General features: G+C 38.7%; 1 protein-coding gene across 6 annotated transcripts in view; it reads right to left on the reverse strand.

The window, feature by feature from the left end:
• The window catches only part of SPIN1 (spindlin 1), a 70,000-nt gene that overhangs the window by 19,680 nt on the left and 28,266 nt on the right, over window positions 1-22,054 (reverse strand). For all 6 annotated transcript variants that reach the window (XM_019721170.2, XM_074330228.1, XM_074330224.1 and 3 more), the window contains one exon: window positions 7,588-7,636. In XM_019721170.2, coding sequence (XP_019576729.1) covers window positions 7,588-7,636 — 49 coding nt within the window. The remainder of the gene's footprint in view (window positions 1-7,587; window positions 7,637-22,054) is intronic.

Consider the following 22,054-nt stretch of genomic DNA (forward strand, 5'->3'; position numbering starts at 1 on the left):
ACCACTTCCTTTCCTGATCCCTCTATGAACTCTTTGGTGTGGGCCTTGTCTGTGTTAGGCCTGGAGCTGGCTGAGTGGTGGTGTTCTTCGTGCTTGCTAATTCCTGGTTTGCTCTCCTGTTCTATGTCTGAGTTTCTTTTGTGCTGGCAATGCTCCTCGGTAACTTGATTCTTGATGCTCATATTTAAAATGCAAGACAAGACAGAGTGAAATCTGTGGCTATGGTGTATTTCTTCAGGACAAGTCGGGGTACTGGAGTCTGAGCACTAAGTGCAGGTTCTGATAAGCAGCCATGACCAGGCAGTTGCAGAGCAGCTGGGAGTGATGAGAGACTTAAGTCAGGAGAGGAAAGGCGAGCACCAGCTGTTCCACTGACACGGCTGATTTCTCGCCCATGACTTTGGCGACTGTGGCTGCCTTTGCTGTCTCTGATCTGGACTGGACAGTAGGGGTCTGGTGTGAACATTCAGTTTTGGAGGTCTTCCTTTTCAGCTCAGAATGGCTAAGAGTTCCTCAGCGCAGCTTATGGTTTTTCTATAAATCTGTCCTCATGCTTCCCACCTTCAGAAATTTCTCAGTGTTCTAGTCTGCTGGTGAAATGATCTTTCTGTAACAATAACAAGACTGAAAAATTTGAGGCATTGTTTAATGTAAAGTATAGTGAGGTATTACTTTCTATCTGCTTACAGAGCAAGTACAGCTCTCTGAGTAAACAAATTACCGTGTTTTCCCGAAAATAAGACCGGATCTTATATTAATTTTTGGTCCAAAAAACGCATTAGGGCTTATGTTCAGGGGATGCATCCTGAAACATCATGCTAGGGCTTATTTTCCAGTGAGGTCTTATTTTTGGGGAAACATGGTAGCACTCCACTGTCCCAGTAATTCCGTGTCTAAGAATTTATCGAAAGAAAATAATGGATAAGCACAATGATGGCTACAGTGATATTCTGAGCAGTGATCATAACGGGAAACTGGAAATAAAAAATGTTCAACAATAGGTTCCACTGATTCAATAATTAAGAGTGTATCGACATGATAACTGCATATCTATTAAAATCACGGAAAAGAATTTAAAGACATTTTAAAAAACCACAAATGAAGAAAATATGACATGGAAAGTTTTATACAGACAATTATCCATGTAGATATGTAGAAAAGAGACTTCTAAAATATACATTAAGTTATATATTTAGAGACTTCTAAAATATACATTGTTATGTAACCCCTGGATGATGGCATTAGAAATAATTAGGTTGTCTTCCTCTGTGTTTACCTATGTTTCCAAAGTTTTCTACAATGACTTAAGCATTTCACATTTACAAGCAGATAAAACGCATTTTAAATTTAATTACTGCCAAATTAATGCAATGAATGTGCCAGTCCTACAAGGATTTCTATATAAAGACAGATATATAAAGACTTACACATTTTAATGTTATCAATTCCAAATTCTATTTCTATTGCCTTTTCTCAGTCAAGGGTAATTTCTACTTTTAGAACATCTATTTTTAAAACTAGTTCTAAAAGAAGATCTAATACAGACCCTATTTCTGTCCAATTTGTTTATTAAACAACTTACTTTGACTGAAAAGGTAGAGACAACAAAGATAGTTTTCTCCCCAAAGAACACTGAAGGTAAAATGGTAATTAGAATAATATATTACTTTTCAAAATCATTAGTCAAGCTTTCTTTTTTTTTTAAAGATTTTATTGGGTAAGGGGAACAGGACTTTATTGGGGAACAGTGTGTACTTCCAGGACTTTTTTCCAAGTCAAGTTGTTGTCCTTCAATCTTAGTTGTGGAGGGCGCAGCTCAGCTCCAGGTCCAGTTGCTGTTGCTAGCTGCAGGGGGCCACAGCCCACCATCCCTTGCGGGAGTTGAGGAATCGAACCAGCAACCTTGTGGCTGAGAGGATGCACTCCAACCAACTGAGCCATTCAGGAGCTCAGCGGCAGCTCAGCTCAAGGTGCCATGTTCAATCTTGCAGGAGGTGCTGTCCACCATCCCTTGCGGGACTCCAGGAATTGAATTGGCAAGCTTGTGGTTGAAAGCCTGCAGTCCAACCAACTGAGCCATCCTGGAGGCAGCTCAGCTCAAGGTGCCCTGTTCAGTCTTAGTTGCAGGGGGCGGAGGCCACCATCCGTTGCGGGACACGAGGAAATTGAACTGGCAACCTTGTGGTTGAGAGCCCACTGGCCCATGTGGGAATCGAACCGGCAGCCTTTGGAATTAAGAGCATGGAGTGCTAACCGCCTGAGCCACCGGGCCGGCCCTAGTCAAGCTTTTTAATTACTGGGCCTTAAATGCCCTTGCAGCCAAAGTTTACAAAGATTATTTAAAAATATATATTAAAATAGTAAATATTATTTAATTTTAAATGTAGAAATACGTAAGTTGTTAATTAAGTTCTTCCAACTAGCGTCTACTTGAAGACAAGGTTTAGTGTGTCCCTAAATAAAAGTAATACAGTAAGAATATCTAATATTGGACAAATGGTGATAACTACTGAAGCTGAAGATAGGGATTCAGGATATGTTGCATACTACTCTAAAAGTTATATATTAAACAAGTTCTTAAATTTTAACATCTAATTGCTAATTTAAAAAGAACAAGAAAAACTGTAATAAAAATTAAAGCTTACTTAGATGAAATAGTGTATACAGACGTAAACAATAGCACATGTCAGATTACTGGAAGAAGGTATGAAAAGGACACAAACACACTTTGGTCATCTCTAGACCGTGCAATCTAAGAGCAGCACAAACAGAAATGTGAGATTAACAATTTAAAGTAACTTTTTAATTTAAAATGAGGGCTCCTTGAACATGGTGATTTTGATTTATGTTCTCCCTGATATATGTATTTTTAACAGCCCTCAATCTCTTGACTTTCTTGGGAAAGTATCTAAAATATTAACTATCACCTACCAGGTAGTCAACAAATAAACAGCAATATCGAACACAAACCCTAAGACACTGCATTCAACCGAGGTCCTCTGGAATTACAGCCAAGTGGAAACAACAGGCTGTATTCTATCATAACCCAAACGATTCAAAGATAAAAGCAGAAAAACCAGAATTAAACACCGGTCAACACTTTCCTTGTTTCTTATCTTCTCCAGAAGCTACTTCTTAAAACAAATGTTTAAGGGAAAAAAAAAATAAAGTGATTGCAAAGTATGTGGCTTCATTAGGCTTGAACTGATATTTGTCTTGATGGCTAAGAACACCTTTTCTTAGAGTTGCGACAGGAGTAAATGGTGACCAAGTACACAGCATTTGACCACCTTTCATTGCTGTAACTGTGTATACTAACTTCCACACAACTCGACTTAGTTCTCTGATGTGCCTAAGTATCAGCCCTGATGATGGCTTGGGCCAGCGCTTCTCACACTCTGGCATGCATCCATCACCCGGAGAGATGCTGAAAGAAGGGTCTGATTCCACCGCCAGGTGTGGAGAGGGACAAAAGGCTCTCGAACAAGCTCCAAGTGCTCTGCTCCTGCTGACCCAGGCACCACAGCCAGGCAGCAGTGATTCAGAACCAATCCTAATTTCTATGCATCCATAGTCCCAAAAGGAAAAACTGAGAGTGTGGCAGACATTTATCTACTTTCCTCAATACTTCAAATAAATTCTGAAAGTCCCATTCTAATTATTTTGTCATCAAGAAAAGAAATCCTGTGACGGAAGATCTTTCGTCTTCTATCCTAGACTCCCTTAATGATTTAAATTGACCACTATTCCCATTGGTAATTAAATATCTTATTTTGGTGGCCATACTTGTTACATTATCACCTATCACAATTCTACTATGAACCATACCTGTCACACACTATGTACTTTTTTATATGAATTAATTACTGACACTCCTTATTTTATTTAGCATTGTGATATAAAAACAGTTCCCTACTGTGTTCCAGCAGATTTCAGAAGAAAAAAATTGATTACATCAAAATAATTGTCTTTTTGCAAGATGCACACCAGCAAATTAAGAGGGGGAAAAAACTGCTTTTCTGATACTTGTTGCTTGATAAAAGTTCTGTAACTGATACTGTCATTCCCAGCTTCAAGTGACAATACAAAACCAGGATAGAGAAAGAAATCAAGTTTTCCATCCCAATCACTAAGGTTTCTTTCATTACTTAGTCTACAGTTTACCCTGAGAACACCTGAGACGTCCAAGTGCCCTGAGGGTCTCCCACAGCGCTATCCACTTTCACTGGGATGAGGAACAGTTACTGCAAGTTGATTAAAAAGTATTACATGTTTTGAACAATTGAAGACTGTCAATACCATGTTTGATTTAGACGCCCACTCTAACAGTTATCTAGTTTGTGTGTTTATGACTCAAAGGTCACATTTTTCAACTATGAGACAACAAAGCATGCAGTTCAAGAAATATGGTGTGGTACTGAATATGGGTTCTAGAAACAAAATGTTTCTTAGTTGTGTGAACTCAGAAGTTACTTAACCTCTCTGTGCATAGAAGGAGGGCTCACGGTTCCTACTTGAGAGGGATGCCATGAAAACTACATGAACGCACAGCAGGCGTATGAGAAGGAGGGGAGAATGACAGCCTTTGTCAGTGACGAGCATTTATGACTTACACAACGGAAGAAAAATATTCCCTGGAAATACCTCTACATAGTATATAACAGTAATAGTTCCTGTCCATTTTCTAAATGTCTGTTAGTAAAAAATAGACCAAAGACCACTCTTGCCCTCCAACAGTACCCTGAAATGGAAACCTATCCACTATTCAAATGGTGGGGGGGGGATAAAGATTTACATTTGAGAACTGAAACAACAAACCTCTATAGCTAAATTCACCTTAGACTCCCCCTCAACTGTACTTTCCCTTCAGATGGAAATTTCCATGCAGACTCATTTCCCAACCTCCCAGGTAGTCAGGAAACGCTTGTCCACCAGCTTGTCCCCCAAACACAGCAAGGGGCCAGGCTTGCGGGGAGGTACATAACTTTCTTTCTATTTACTTTAAAAACAAAAACACAACCCAGCTACATAAGGTTTCTGGGTGCAGAGACACTGCTCCAGCACCGCAAACCCGATTCCCTGAACCCTCCTGCCACGCACAAGGCAGGAGTTCCATCCTCCGGACAAGGGCTCTGCTGCACTGGTCTGTTGGGCATTCCTGTAACTCTCTCTCAAGCAAGCAGAGGTGTCTGCATGTGAGGTTACTGCTCAGCTCCCCTGTGCCAACATGAGCAGTGAGGCAGGCAAGGGGAGTCCCAGGCTCCAGCTCTGCTTGTCTATGAACATTTCATTTGCAGAAAGCATTCTGTGTTGAAAGTTGGAAACGCCGTGGTTCTAGTCCAAAACTGTGATTTTAGCCATGAGGAAGCTGAGCACCAGGCAGGCAAAGGAACCCACCACTACGTCCCTGTGATTCCCATGTCAAAGCCAGCTCCTGGGTGGAGGCCTCTCCACCAGCACCGCCCAACCTACCTACTACCCCTCCAAAGGCCACCATTGGTAAAATGGGGAGGCTTGTTTTGGGTCTTTTTTTCCACTCCACCTACCTTTGCACAGTGGTACCTCGGTTTTTGAAAGTAATCCGTTCCGAAGAGCGTTCGAGTTCTGAAACGTTTGAAAACTGAGGCACGGTTTCCCCATAGAAAGTAATGCAAAATGGCTTAATCCATCCCAGACCTTTAAAATCAACCCCTAAAACTGCAAATTTAGCATGAATTTTACTATCTAATGATACCATAGATCCCTGAAATCTATGGCGTTCATAAACCGTAATGTTCATCAACCGAGATGTTCAAAACCCAAGGTACCACTGTATTTATTTGCATTGAGATTAGAAAAAAATAGGAAAATGATGGATACTTTTCTTTTCAACTTCTCCCCTTTGCTACACAGTAAGTAACGTGTTCACAGCTTCTTAGTCTGTGAGATGAGCACTATTAAAGCACTAGATGGAGTCCCCGCATCACAAAACATCCAGATGTGAGACCCTTTTAGCTGGCACACACATGAACTGCAACTTAATAGGCACATGTTTATTCCTAGCGCTTTAGGGGGGAAAAGGTAACTAGTACAAAAAAGCCATGAATTAATGAACAATATAGCTTAGGATGAGACACATGAAATCTCCCTCACCAAAATGCACAGTAACAGGCCCAAGAATGCAGATCCATGAGTGCCTGAAATCCTGTCTAGAAATTTGTAAAAACAGATAAAAAATATACATTACATCCTCAAAGCCACTTATTTTAACCAAAGTGGCAAAATCTATTTTGCATTAACTGTTCTGTTCTTGCAAATTTAACATGTAATTTACTTTTATTCCCCACTGTATTTGGCTTTTTATCACCACCCTTTATTTGTGCCAAGAAACGGTTTACCATTTATGGTAATGATATGATGATGAGTGGAGATATGTTACATCAGCTATCAGATCACTGGATATGGCAGAGCCACGAGGGTGATGGGAAATGAAATGAAATTTGAGAAGCACTTCACTAACCTCAGGGACACAAGAGTACACTTACCTTCACATTTTTACTTTCCAGGTCATTTCGTGACCTGAGTTATCACAGACATTTATATTATATATGTATTCATGTATTCATTTAAATGGACACAGGTTTGCTTTCATCACTAACCATTACTAAAAGGCACTATCGTTCATGCAGATCTTCCCTAAGAGCCCAGAGCCCTCTCTCACACTCTTCAACCACTATGATGCAAGGAAAATAACTGCTATAATGAGAGGCTCAGGAGGTACTAGGGTACAGAAGGGTCTCTTCTATATTTAACAAGCTACAATTAAGACTCGTGCTATCAGAATTGATTTGTTAGAGGGGATTCCATAGTGCAGTAGCAGTCACCAGTACTGGTTGGTAGTTGTGGAATCTATTAAATATAATACAGTACAGGTGAATATTATTATTTAAGACAGTATCTCAGTTTTCTCCTTGGACAATTGCATTACATGCAAAACAATCCCGGAGAGGAAAAAAAGTGACTTCTGTAGCCTGGTACCTATAGAATTTAGGACTTCTAACCTATTTGTCACTTAAAATACATGGCTATTTTGTTATCTTTCGACACGCATATGCTTCCTCTAAATTACAAGCTCTTCATTCATCTGAAAACGTTATAAAGCAGTGAGTGTGCAAGCAGTGCGCTGGGCAGGCCCTCGAGCACGAGCTATAGTCTCTGTCCACAAGGAGCTCCTAGTCCAGCAGCGGATCCAAGAGCTAGAGAGGGATGTGAGGGCCAAGAGCGTGGAGCCCTTCCAAGGAGAGGCAGAAGTTCACCAGGAGCCTGCCACAGCTAACATTTCATCCAGCCATCCAGCTCCCATCAAGCTGGAGGGGAAACCATGGCCCAGGGGTTTCTAAAGGCTGAAGGACAGAGCTAGGCTCAGAGGCCAGGCATGGACAGGGAATGTACAGGACCATGGTCCACACCACTACTCAGGGTGCAGTGAGGCTGTGTGAGCAGGACCTCCTCACTCCAGGGGAGAGGGCCTCACACGGGCCACCTCATACCCCACGTCACCACAAGCCACGATCTGCTATCTTAAAAGCCAGTTTCAGAATAGCTTACTTGTGGGATGTCCTCTTCTTCATCATGTTTGCAGATACACCAGCATGGCCTAAAAGAGAAGTGAGCATAAGTCAATGAAAACTGGATAACAAAACAGTTCAAACTCAAGAAAAATATTAACTTACGAAAACTGCCATAGAAAGCATGAGATGAGAATAAACTGTAAATGGCCAATATGTAGGAAAGCCATTTGTTTACTGAACTTTCAAAAAGGAGACATAAGGGGTTCTGGGAAGATGGGAAAACAGTTCATTTTTCCAAATTGGCCATAAAATACCAAACCCAAACCATGTGGACAAAAACTGCAATAAAAACAGTGACAATCCTAACCGTAAAGTACTAAAAGTTACAGAACCTGTCTTCCTGCCGGAAACAACTAAAAATCTGGACAAAAGATATGCAACATCGAGGTCCAGACATTGAGAGGATGAGCAGCACAGGACTATGGGACCAGGGAACAGAAAGCCGTGTGAGTGTCCTGCATCAACCTAGACTATGTTCCCAACAACTGTGGAGGAGGCTGTGTGAAACCAAGAACATTGTAGCTGTGCTCAGTTGAGAGTCAGGCTGGAGGTACCTGGGATTTGTGGGCAGTGCTGGCAATGAGCAGATCTCAGAGGAGGCTCCAAACACAGTGGGTGGTGTGGGCGGGTGGAGGGTTAAGTCTTTAGCTAGATAATAACATGCAAAGGCATGAAGGTCGTTCAAAGTCCACCTAGCCACTCTTTGAAGCCAAGGGGGCAGTCAGTAAAACCCAAAAGGTGCCCCTTAGCAGGAAGACTGAAGTAGCCCTAAGAAAAAGAGCCACAGACCCATCCTGGCATCTGCTTCCAAAACAAACTCCAACATTCTGTAAAAGACATCAACAAAAGCTCAACGCTCTACAACACATTTAAAATATCCAACTCCCCAACAAAAATTACTAGACATGCAGAACAGCAGTAGACTGTAACTCTATAACCAAGTGGGTTATGACCAAAACAATGTAATTAGCAGGCAAAAAGGTGAAAAGAACTATAACAAATATACTCAAATATTTCAAATATTTAAAAGACACTTAAAATTTAAAAAAGGGGTAGAAAAACAATGAAACGTGAAAAATACATGACTTGAAATTAAAAAAAGCACTGAATGTGATTAATAACAGATTAGACCCCACAGATAAAAAAGATCAGTGAACCTGAGACGTTGTAATACAAAGTATTAAAAATGGAACAAAAAGGAAAAAATTGGGAAAATAACGTCCTCAGTGCCCTGAAGGCCACATAACATAAATGAAATTGGACTACTCCACAAAAGAGAAGACAGAAGGGTATAGGAGAAAAAATTCTGAAAAACTAACAGCGGAAGGTTTTCCAGATGTGATAAGTATACAACCATATAGCCCCAGAGATAAATACAGCCAAAGTAAGATAAAAACAAGGAAAACCATGCCATGGCACATCCAAATTTCTGAAAACAATTGACAAAGAAAGTATTTTTAAAAGAGCCAAAGAACAAAAGGCGCATTAAATACAGGGAAACAGAAAATACTGGTTCCAAATTTGTTGTCAGAAACAATGTAAGCCAGAGACAGTGCACTAAATCTTTAAGGTGCTGCTAAAATACACAAAGCAACCTACCTGTGAACTGAGCATACCTTACTCAGCAAAAATACCTTCCAATCTGAACAATGATAACATATTAAATGTAAATAGTCTCAACGCAGCAATTAATAGACCATATAACAATATAAAACAGAAAGATACAATATCAAACAAATTAACTTCAGGATAGTTATCGAGCATCAAAAAGGAAATTTCAAAAATGATAAAAAGGGTGAATCAATCAAGAAGCCATAACAATCTTAAATGTATGTGAACCTAATTACAGAATACTGAAATACAGGGAGCAAAAACTGACAGAATGAACAAGAAAAATCGACATATCCTTCATTTTGAGATTCGAACTCTTCTCTCAGTAGTTAATAGAACGAGAGGGTAGAAAATCAGGAAAGATAAAAAACCTGAACATCACAACCAGCCAATTTGAATTAGTTGGTATTTATAGGGTGCTAACCCAATACCGCCCAAAACAAACATTTTCCCCAAGTTTCCACGGGACATTCACCCAGATGTACCATGACACTCAGATGCAAACCCTCAATACACTTAAAACAACATGCAATCATATGGAGTATGTTCTCTGACCACATCAGAATTAAACTAGAAAGAAATAATAAGCATTTGGAAAGACCCCAGTATTGAAAATTAAACAACCACCTTCTAAAAAACTCACAGTTCAAACACAGAATCACAATTAAAATCAACTATTTTGAACTAAAAATGAAAACACAATCTATCAAAATCTGTGGAATACAGCAAAAGCAGTACTTACACTATTAATCAAAATTCACACTAAATAACACAAATACAAAGAAAACAAAGAAAGGATTTTTTACCATAAACTCAGAACAGAGGATCCCCTGGATTGAGAAGGAAGGCTTCTGGGTTATCTGCAAAATTCTCTCTCCTTGGCCTTAAAGTGGCCATTTTTAAAACACAAAATTTCTGTACTACTGTTACATTTAAAATCTTAAAGAGTTAACTGAGAAAGGAGATATGTGGTGAATTGTCTACGTGAGACTGTCCGTTCTAGTGCAGAGATAAAGACAGCACGACACAGCCCTGCTGCTGAGAGAGCCGTGCTCACCCACTTTCCCCCAGCCTGTCTGCATGGACTCAAACAAGTGGGCAGTTCGTAGATGAAGATAAGATACAGAAAGAGGGAAAGCAAATCTACCCGAAGCATCCCTGACGTGTCTAGCTTCAAGCGGATGAGGAGGTAACAAATGCAAAAGCAGTACAGGATTCAGCCAAGTTCTCCTGGCAGTGCACGAGGCATGAGGACACCTTCCCACCCTTCCCACACTGAACACACAAGGAAAGGGCAGAAGACTTTAGGATTTGCTGTGCTCTCAGCGTTAACAGCCACGTCCCCATCCCTGCTACCTAGACAAAGCTTATCAGGCCTGACACATCCCCATTTAGAGTGTACCATGGCAGAAACAATCTTCTACTGACCACTCAAGAAAAGGTAAGCCATTTATAACTCCCCCTTAATTTTTAAGTATGAACAGACAAACCATGATCAACACTTTATATCAATAAGCACATAAAAAAGCCACATCAAGACTGGTAGGAAGGCCAGAGGGGCAGAAAGTGCAGGTCCCACACCCATGTTGTGGGGAAGTGGCGACTAAGAATTGCAAGGGACATCTGGGGCTGGGGAGGTCCCACCCCAAGAAGGAGCCCAAGGCACCAGTGCTGGGAGTACCCATAACATCTAGCTGTGAAAATCAGCAGGCGATTGGGAGGAAGACAAAGAGCTGTAGGAGACTGAAACATGTTGCTCTTAAAGGGCCAGTGCAGACTCATGTCCTTACAAACTCATCCGCTTGCTCTAAGCTCCAGCGCAGGGGCAGCAGTGGCTCAATCAGCACCAGGGAAACACGAAGTGATGAACTGAACTAACTAACTTCAGGGTGAAGGCTGGAGCAGCAGGATTCAGGGCAACTCTCTTCCAGGGACCAAAGTGCTGGCAGGAGCCAAATCTGTGCTCTCCATTAACTTGGTTAACACTGCTTGCCACCCCCGCCCGCTAAACCCAGTGATTCCCGGAGACTCCACCCCACCCGACTCATTTCTCTGGCCCAAGCCTCTTCCAGTGGCTCCTCCACACAAGCAGCCTGCCTGTGGACTTTCCCAAAATCTCTCAAAATTCCACACGCCACAAATAAGCAGTGGCCACCTCAGCGTGCCCTGTAGCTCTTGCTAAGCTGATGCAGGCCCAGCACAAGTGGCAACCAGTCACAACTTGCACTGTAACTTCGATCAGGTGACCCCAAGCCTGGCATAAGTGGTGGCCAGTCTTGACCTGAAACGTAGCTTTAACTAAGTGGCCACAAGCCCAAAACAAGTGGCAGCTCGCATCATGGTACCCACCAAAGGGTCCCAAACCCAGCCCTAGTGGCAGCCGGCCTCAGTTCATAGCATAGCCTCTCCCAAGTGCCTCAAAGCCAAGCACAGGCAGTAACCAACCACAGATCACTTTGTAACTCCTACAAAGGGGCCACAAGCATGGCACAAGCTGCAGCTGACCTTGGCCTTCACTGGAGCCCCTCCCAGGAGGCTCCAGTCCCAAAACACCTGGTAGCCAGCTTCAGACCACACCAGAGCACCATCAAACCAGCTCCAAAAGACACATCCAAAGGGCGGGCTCAGCTGGCATCAGAGCCCCACTACAGCAAATCCTCCTCCATAAGAAGTCAGCCCCCTTACAACAACTATAGTCACAGCCAGCCTGCACAGCCAGTCAGCCTGAGGGTCAGTCCCACCCACTGACATGCCAACAGCAATCGAGGCCCAACTACTACAGGAGGGCACACACAACCCACAAAAGGGACAATCTGGAACACAGGGTTCAGGTCGCCAGGGTGACTGTACCAATAGGCCTCATAGGACACCTACTATATAAGGCCACTCTGCCAAGACTGGGAGACATGGCAGATCTACCTACTACATAATAACAAATAAAGGAGTCAGTCAAAATGAGGCAACAAAGAAATATGCCCCAAATGAAATAGGGCAAAATTCTAGGGGGAAAAAAACTACACAAAATGTAAGCAAGCAATCTACAAGGTACAGAGATCAAAACAGTGGTTATGAGGGCATTCGATGAACTTACGGGAAGAATAGATGTCCTCAGTGAGAACTTCAACAATGAGATAGGAAACATAAAAATGGAAATAGAAAACAAAAAAAAAGTCAGAAATGAAGAATACAATAACTAAATGAAGAATACACTAGAGGGAATCAACAGCAGATTAAAGAAGGGAATCGAACCAGCAATCTGGATGACAAAGTGGCAGGAAACACCCAATCAAAACAACAAAAACAAAAAAGAATTTTATAAAATGAGGACAATTTCAGGGACCTCTAGGACAACGTCAAACAACGTCAAACGCAACAACATTTGCATCACATGGGGTCACAGAAGGAGAAGAGAAAGGGATGGAAAACCTATTTAAAGAAATAATGACTGAAAACTTCCCTAATCTGGTTAAGAAAATAGACACACAAGTTCAGGCAGCACACAAGAGTCCCAAACAAGATGAAACCAAAGAAATCTGCTCCAAGACACATAATTAAAATGCCAAAAGTTAAAGACAAGGAGAGAATCTTAAAAGTAGCAAGAGAAAACAGTTAGTTACATACAAGAGAACTCCAGTAAGACTACAAGATGATTTTTCAACAGAAACTTTGCAAGCCATAAAGAAATGGCACAAAATATTCAAAGCGATGAAAGGTGAACACATACACCCAAGATTACCCAGCAAGGCTATCGTTTAAAATCAAATAAGAGATAAAGAGTTTCCTAGACAAGACAGTTGTTCGTGACAACTAAACCAGCATTACAAGAAATGTTAAAGGGACTTCTTTAGAAAATACCAAAATAAGGGATAAGAAACATAGGGAAAAAAAAGTTATCAGTGACAAAGACAAACACTTAGTAAAAGATGTGGATCAACCAGCTATAAAACTAGTACAAAGGTTGAAACACAAAAATAGGAAGATCAGGGGTAATTCCAACAATTAAGGGATACACACACACACACACAAAATAAGTAAAAAATAATGACAAAACCATGAATGTTCAGGGGATGAATAAAAATTGTAGTTAAGTTTAATATATTTACACTTCTGTGACCATCAACTTTAAGTAGACTGCTATAAACATAGCTTGTATACAGGAAGCACACGGTAACCACAAACCAAAAATTTATGAGAATATACAGTAAAAGAATCCAAACACTACACTACAAAAAGTCATGTACATACAAAAGAGAATAAGAACAGAGAAGAACTACAAAAACAATCAGGAAATAATATAATGACAATAACTATGTACCTATCAATATTTACTTTAAATGTAAATGGACTAAATGTTCCAATCAAAAGACATAAGGTGGCTGAATGGATTAAAAAACACCACCTGTACATATGCTGCCTACAAGAGACCCAATATCAAGAAACTCACACTAAAAGTAAGTGGGTGGAAAAAGATATTTCATGCAAATAGAAGCAAAAAAATAAAAAGCGGAGATAACAAAACTTGTATCAGACAAAATACTTTATAAACAAAGGCTGTAATAAAAGACAAAGAGGGACATTTTGTAATAATAAAGGGATCAATTCACAAGAATTTAACTCTTGTAAACATCTATGCACCCAATATCGGAGGGCATATATGTATACTCTAAAGCAAATATTGATGGGACACAAGAAAGAGACAAACAGTAAGACAATAATAGTTAGGGGACTTTAACACCCCATTGACATATGTGGGAAAAATATTAGAAAAATTTGCCTTCATTGGCTGATGTAAGCTTTTGTCTGTTAGCTTTTTGGTCCCTCACATGAGAGATTGCATGGGACGTGCTGGTTAGTTTAGGGTTAAGAAAATTCTCCCTCATCTCATTCCAGGCAGGGGAGATATGAGGTGATGAAGAGTCTTTCTGTCTGTTTCGCCTGCATCAGATGAGGTGAAGAAGTAACTAAGTTATATCAGAATGACGTGACAGGCACATTGCCAGGCTTTCGAAGGCCTTGGGCCGATGGTCCCAGGCAAGAATAAGTATTGTTTGTCCGAATGAACTGGCCCTTCAACCGGATAAACAATATTGTTATCACAGTAACTACGGAACCCTCCCGGAACTGGCCATTCCCTGAGAGGGAGGCAGGAACAAGGAGGTTGGCTCTAAGGTACATCTGAAAAAATATATAAGACAGACCTCAGTTGGCACTGTAGTTTCGTCATTTGTCATTGGTGATTCTTCATTCTAACGTTTTGGAAACATGTATGCAACATGCAGCTTATAGCATCAGGAGATGCCCCAACTTCCAGGCACGGACCTGGGGAGGTCTGACTGGTTCATTCCCCAGCTCTCCAGTGTTGCTCCCCACGGTTAGCCTTCTTAAGAACTTGTTAGCATTTTGAAAACTTGTATACAGCTTGCAGCTTGTAACATCAGGAGACGCCCTAATTTCCAGCAACGGCATTCCTGGGAACTTGTTAGCATTTTGGAAACTTGTATGCAGCTTGCAGTATCAGGAGCCGTTTCAGTTTTCCAGCCAAAGACCTGACAAGGTTTTGATTCCTGACCTTTCCACTGTTGTTTCCCCACAGTTTGGTGAGCTTTTGGCATCTACTGTAATAGTTGCTCTCCTATAGAGTTTATTACTGCATTTAAATACTCCTTATTGATATTATTTGTGTATTTAGCCAAGTGATTTTTGATCAATAGTAAACATGTGTTGGGATCTCTTAAACTTATATGTATGTGTACTCCTTTGACGTGACATTGGTATCAATGTGTATAGTTTAGTCTTAACCACCTTTACTTTCTCTCATTAGCACATTCTATTAATTGCATTTGTCTTTTGCTATTACATATTGCTAAATAAATTGATCAGAGATTGCTAAATAAATCAATTAGTCCCACTCTAGCGTGTGCTCCTCTTTCTTTTCCCTGCTCATCGTTACAACACAGATCTTTCAGACAAAAAAAATCAACAAGGAAACAGCAACCTTAAATGACATTTTATACCAGATGATTTGAATTGGTATTTTTTTTAGAATATTCCACCTCAAAGCAGCAGAATATACATTCTTTTCAGAATATGCAAATGGAATATTTTTTTAAGACAGACCACATATTAGGCCATCAAACAAGTATTAATAAGTTTAAGAAGACTGAAATCATATCAAGCATGTTGTCGGACAACAACTGTATGAAACTAGCAATCAATTACAAGAAAAAAACTGGAAAACACACAAAACCCATGGAGGATTAAAAACATGCTATTAAACGATGAATGGGTTTATAAGATCAAGGAAGAAAACAAAAGGTACCTGAGACAAATGAAAAGGAAAACACTACGACCCACAATCTATGGAACATAGTAAAAGCAATCCTCAGAGGGAAATTCATAGCCATACAGGCCTAACTCAAGAAACAAGAGAAACCTCAAATAAACAATCTAATCCTACACCTAAAGGAAGTAGAAAAGGAACATCAAACAAAGCCCAAAGTGAGCAGATGGAAGGAAATAAAGATTATAGTGGAAATAAATGAAATAAGGTATTAAAAAAATACAAAAAAAAAAAAAAAATCAATAAAGCCAAGAACTGTTTCTTTGAAAAAATAGACAAAATTGATAAACCTTTAACCTGATTCATAAAGACAAAAAGAGAGCACCCAAGTAAATAAAATCAGAAATGAAAGAGGAGAAGTGACAATCGACACCACAAAATGCAAAGGATTATTAAAAAAAAAAAAGTACTAGGGAGAATTATATGCCAACAACAAATCGGACAATCTGGAAAACATGTATAAAGTCCTTGAAACATACAATCTTCCAGACTCAATCATTACAAAACAGAAAATCTGAACAGACCAATTACCACTAACAAAACTGAATCAGTAATCAAAAACTCCCCACAAATAAAAGTCCTGGATAAGATGGCTTCACAGGTGAATTTTACCAAACATTTAACGAAGAATTAACACCTATCCTTCTCAAGTTATTCCAAAAACTTCAAGAGAATAGAAGTCTCCCAACCTCATTTTACGAGGCCATCATTACCCTGATTCCAAAGGCTGACAATTATAAAGAAAAAAAACAAATTAGGGGCCAATATCCCTGATGAATCTAAATGCAAAAATCCTCAACAAAATATTAGCCAAGTGAATTCAGCAATATCCTAAAAAGATCACACACCACGATCAAGTGGGATTTATTCCTGGGATGCAAGACTAGTTCAATATCTGCAAGTCAATTAATGTAATACACCACATAAACAAAAGGAAGGCTAAAACCTTTTGTTTATGACCTTATCAATAGATGTCGAAGCAGCATTTGACAAAATCCAGCATCCATTTACAATAAAAACTCTCAGCAAAGTGGGAATAGAGGGAACGTACCTCAAGATAATAAAGGCCATATACGACAAACCCCCGGCTAATATAATACTCAACGTTGAAAAGCTAAAACCGTTTTCATTAAGATCAGGAACAAGACAAGGATGTCCACTTTCACCTCTTTTATTCAACATAGTACTGAAGTCCTAGCCACAGCAATCAGACAAAAAAATATATATAAAAGGCATCCAAATCGAAAAGGAAGAAGTAAAACTGTTTGCAGATGACATGATAATATATAGAGAGAAAACTAAAGATTCCACCAAAATACTATTATAACTGATATATGAATTCAGTAAAGTAGCAAGATACAAAATTAATATTCAGAAATCAGTTATTATACATCAATAGCAAAGTATAAGAAAGATAAATTTAGATAATACCATTTACAATTGCATAAAATAAACAAACCTAGGAATAAATCTGACCAAGGAAGTAAACAACTTAAACTCAGAAAATTGTAAGATACTGAAGAGAAAAACTGAAGGAAATACAAATAAACGGAAGCATATACAATGCTCATTGATAGGAAGAATTAACATTAAAATGTCCATAATACCCAAAGCAATCTTATAGATTCAGTGCGATCCCTATCAAAATACCAGTGGCATTTTTCACAGAATTCAAACAAAATAATCCTAAAATTTACACAGAACCACAAAATATCCCACATAGCCCAAGCAATTTTGATAAAGGGGAACAAAGTTGAAGGTATCACGCTACTTGGTATCAAACTACACTACAAGGATACAGTAATCAACAGTGTTGTCCTGGCATAAAAACATACACATAGATCAATGTAACAGAATAAAGCCCAGAAATAAACCCACGGCCTGTATGGTCAATCTATGACAAAGGAGACAAGCCTACAAATAAAATGGGGTGGAGACAGTCTCTTCAATAAATGGTATTGGGAAAAATGGACAGAAACATGCAGAAAAATGAAACTAGATCACTTCCTTACAATATACAAAGGATAAACTCAAATGGATTAAAGCTTTCAATGTAAGACCTGAAACTATAAAACTCCTATAAGAAAACATAGGCAGTAAATTCTTTGACATTTCTCTTAGCAATATCTTTTGGGATATATTTCCTCAGGCAAGGGAAACAAAAGAAAAAGTAAACTAAAAACTTTTTGCACAGTGAAGGAAACCAACCAAAACAAACAAACAAACGACAACCTACTGAATTGGAAGATATTTGCAAATGATACATCCAGTAACAGGTTAATATCCAAAATATATAACGAACTCATACAGCTTAACATACACAGGGGGAAAAAATCCAATTAAAAATGGGCAGAGGACCTGAATAGCCATTTCTCCAAAGAGGACATACAAATGGCCAACAGACATATGAAAAAATGCTCAACATCACTAATCATCAGGGAAATGCAAATCAAAACCACAATGAGATATCACCTCACACCTGTCAGAATAGCTATCATCAATAAAACAAACAAGTGCTGGCAAGGACACAGAGAAAACGGAACCTTCGTGTACTAGATAGGTAGGATTTGCAAATTTGTGCAACCACTGCGGAAAACACTATGGAGGTTCCTCAAAAAATTAAAAATGGAATTACCATATGACCCAGCAATCCCACGTTTTGGGTATTTATCCAAAGATATCCAAAACACTAATTTGAAAAGACAAATGCACCCACCCCTCTATTCATTGCAGTATTATTTACAATAGCCAATATACGGAATAAGTGAAGTTAAACTTTTATTTTTCTTAGCTATAATCGAACTGATATTTTGTTCAGAATAGTATTAGTAAATGGAGAACGAGAGAAGGAATTTAGAATATTTTGTATTATAAGGTATTCTCACTACCAGTGAAGGAAGGAAGCACTACAGGATTATTTTAAGGTGGACTTGGAATAGTTATAAACTATTTGTATTGCAAACTCTAGGGCTAAAAAAAAAAAACAATTGTTTTAATTAAAGTATAGAGTTGACCCTTGAACAACACTGTGCGGAGGAAGCTAACCTTCCACACAGTCAAAAATCCACTTTTAACTTCTGACTCCCCCAAAACTTAACTAGTAAATAGCTTACTGTTGACCAGAAGCCTTACCAATAACATAAACAGTCGTTACCACATACTTTTATGTTATATATATTATAGTCTATATTCTTACAATAAAGTAATGTAGAGAAAAGAAAATGTTATCAAGAAAACCGTAGGAGAGAGAAAATACATTTACAACATTTAGTAAAAAAAAAAATCCACATAAAGTGGACTTGCAGAGTTTAAACCCACACTGTCCAAGGGTCAACTATAATTGATATGCTAAGAGAAAAAAATGCAATCATGTAAAATGCTCAATGTAAAACTGTAAAAGGCAGATAAAGAGTGATGTCAAAAATTCAAAGAAAATAAGAGTAAGGAATAAAAAACAGTAATAAATATGGCAAATACTAATCCAATAATCAACTTAAATGTCAATGGTCTAAACATACCAATAAAAATATATTAAAAAAAAGAGAGAAACTGTCATAGGCCATCAAAAAACAAGACCATATTGTATGCTATCTACAAGAAATTCACTTTAAATACAAGTTACATTTAGACTAAAAATAAATAAATGGGAGAAAGATATACTATGCTAACAATGACCAAAAGAAAGCGGGACTAGCTGTATTCATTTCAGATAGAGATTTCAAAACAAGAAATGCCATCAGGGATAAAGAGAGGCATTCCATTATGACAGAGGTATCAATTCTCCAATAAGACGTAACAATCTTTAATGTGTACATAACTTAACAACAGGACATCAAACTACAGGATGCAAAACTGACAGAACTACAAGTAAAAATAGATGAACCCACTATCATAGCTGGAGCAATACCATTCTGTCAGAAATGGACAGATCTAAAAAGCAGAAAATCAGTAAGGACATAGTTCAACTGAACAATACCAGCAATCAACTGGTTATAACTGACATCTACTGAATAATTAATTCATCCAGCAACAGCAAAATACACCTTCTTCCCAAGCTCCCATGAAGCATTCACCAAGATAGACCACATTCTAGACCATAAAATACACCTTAACAAACTTAAAAGAATAAAAATCATACCACACATGTTCTCCGACCACAACGGAATTAAACTAGATTCAATAACAGAAAGATAGCTGGAAAATCCCAACTACTTGGGAGATTAAACAACACACTTCTAAATACATGGTTCAAAGAAGAAATTTCAAGACAAACTGAAAAACATTTTGAACTAAATAAAAATCCAACTTACCACAATTTGGGGGATGCAGAGAAAGTGGTCCTTAAAGGGAAATTTATAGCATTGAATGCGTATATTGGAAAACAGGAATGATCTAAAAAATTTTTTAAAAATCTAAATTCCATCTTAGGAAACTAGAAAAAGGCTCAAATTAAATGCAAAGTAAGCAGAGGAAAAGACATCATACAAATTAGAACAGAAATCAGTAAAATTTCAAACAGGAAATCAACAGAGAAAAATTAATGAAATCAAAAGCTGGTTCTTTGAAAAGCTCAGAACCGATAAATCTCTAGCCAGGATAACTAAGACTAAAGAGATAAGATACAAATCATTAAAATGAGAAATAAAAGAGGGGATATCACTTCACATCCCATATATGCAAGATATATATGAGGTGAACTACAAAACTGATAAAAGAAATCAAAGAACTACATAAATGGACAGATATTCCATATTCATAGATGGTAAAGACAACACTATCAAGAAGTCAGTTCTTCCCAACTTCATCTACAGAGTCAACGCAATCCCAATCAAAATCCTAGCAAATGATTTTGTGGATGTATCAACAAACTGATTCTGAAGTTTGTAAGGAAAGGCAACAGGCACAGAATAGCCAACAGAACAGTGAAGTAGAAAAAAGTTGGATGACCGATACTACTAGACTTCAAGACTTCCTATAAAGCTACGCTAATCACAACGGAAGAGCTATTTGTCTACTCTTATTGGTGAAAGAGTAGACAAACAGATCAATGGAAGAGACTAGAGCCCATAAATAGACTCCATAAATACAGTCATCAACTGATCTTTGATCTTTGACTAAGAAGCAAAGACAATACAACAAAGAAAAGATTGTCTTTTCAACAAATGGTGCTGGAACAGGACATCCACATGTGGGAAAAAAAAAAAAATGTAGACAGACTGTACATCCTTCACAAAAATTAACTCGAAATAGATCACAGGCCTAAGTATAAAATGCAAAACTATAACACTCCTAAAAGACAACATAGGACAAAATCTAGAAGACCTTGGTTATATTGAGGAATTTCTAGATACAACATCAAAGGCCTATCCATGAAAGAAATAATTGATAAGCTGGACTTCATTAAAATGAAAAACTTCTGCTCTGTGGAAGACACTGTCGAGAGAGTAAGACAAGCCACAGACTAGGAGAAAGTATTTGCAAAAAACATCTGAAGAAAGACTACTATCCAAAATACAAAAGAACTCTTCAAATTCAGCAATAAGAAAACCACCTGATTGGGTCAGCCTGGTGGCTCAGGCGATTGGAGCTCCATGCTCCTAACGCAGAAGGCTGCCGGTTCGATTCCCATATGGGCCAGTGGGCTCTCAACTACAAGGTTGACGGTTCAACTCCTGGACTCCCACAAGGGATGGTGAGCTCCGCCCCCTGCAACTAACAATGGCAACCGGACCTGGAGCTGAACTGCGCTCTCCACAACTACGATTAAAAGGACAACTTGACTTGGAAAAAATCCTGGAAGTACACACTGTTCCCCAATAAAGTCCTGTTGCCCTTCCCCAATAATGAAAAAAAGGAAAAATAAAACAACCTGATTAAAAAATGAACCAAATACTTTAACAGACACTTCACCAAAGAAGATATACAGATAGCAAATAAGCATGTGAAAAGATGCTTCATGTGGTATGTCATCAAGGAAATGCAAACTCAAAACAATGAGGTACCACTACACACCTATTAGAATGGTGAAAATCCAAAACACTGACTGACAACACCAAATGCTACAGGATGTAGAGCAACAGGAACTCTCACTCAATGCCAGTGGGAATGCAAATTTGGTGGTTTCTTATAAAACTAAATATACTTAGATTTGTACAAAAGTAATTGTGGTTTAAAGGTTAAAAATAATTGCAAAAACCACAATTACTTTTGCACCAACCTAATATATGATCCAGCAATTACACTCCTTGGCATTTACCCAAAGGACTTGAAACCATGTCCACACAAATACAGAACATGGATGTTTACAGAAGCTTCATGCATAATTGCCAAAAGTTGGAAGCAACCAAGAAGTGTTTTAGTAGGTAACTGCATAAACTGCACTACATCCAGACAAAATATTTTTCAGTATTAAAAAGAAATCAGCTAAAAAGCCATGAAAAAACACTGAGAAATCTTAAATGCATATTACCAAGAAAGAAGCCTATCTGATAAG

Source organism: Rhinolophus sinicus, linkage group LG04, assembly GCF_036562045.2.
Source record: "Rhinolophus sinicus isolate RSC01 linkage group LG04, ASM3656204v1, whole genome shotgun sequence".
Classification (NCBI taxonomy): Eukaryota; Metazoa; Chordata; class Mammalia; order Chiroptera; family Rhinolophidae; genus Rhinolophus; species Rhinolophus sinicus.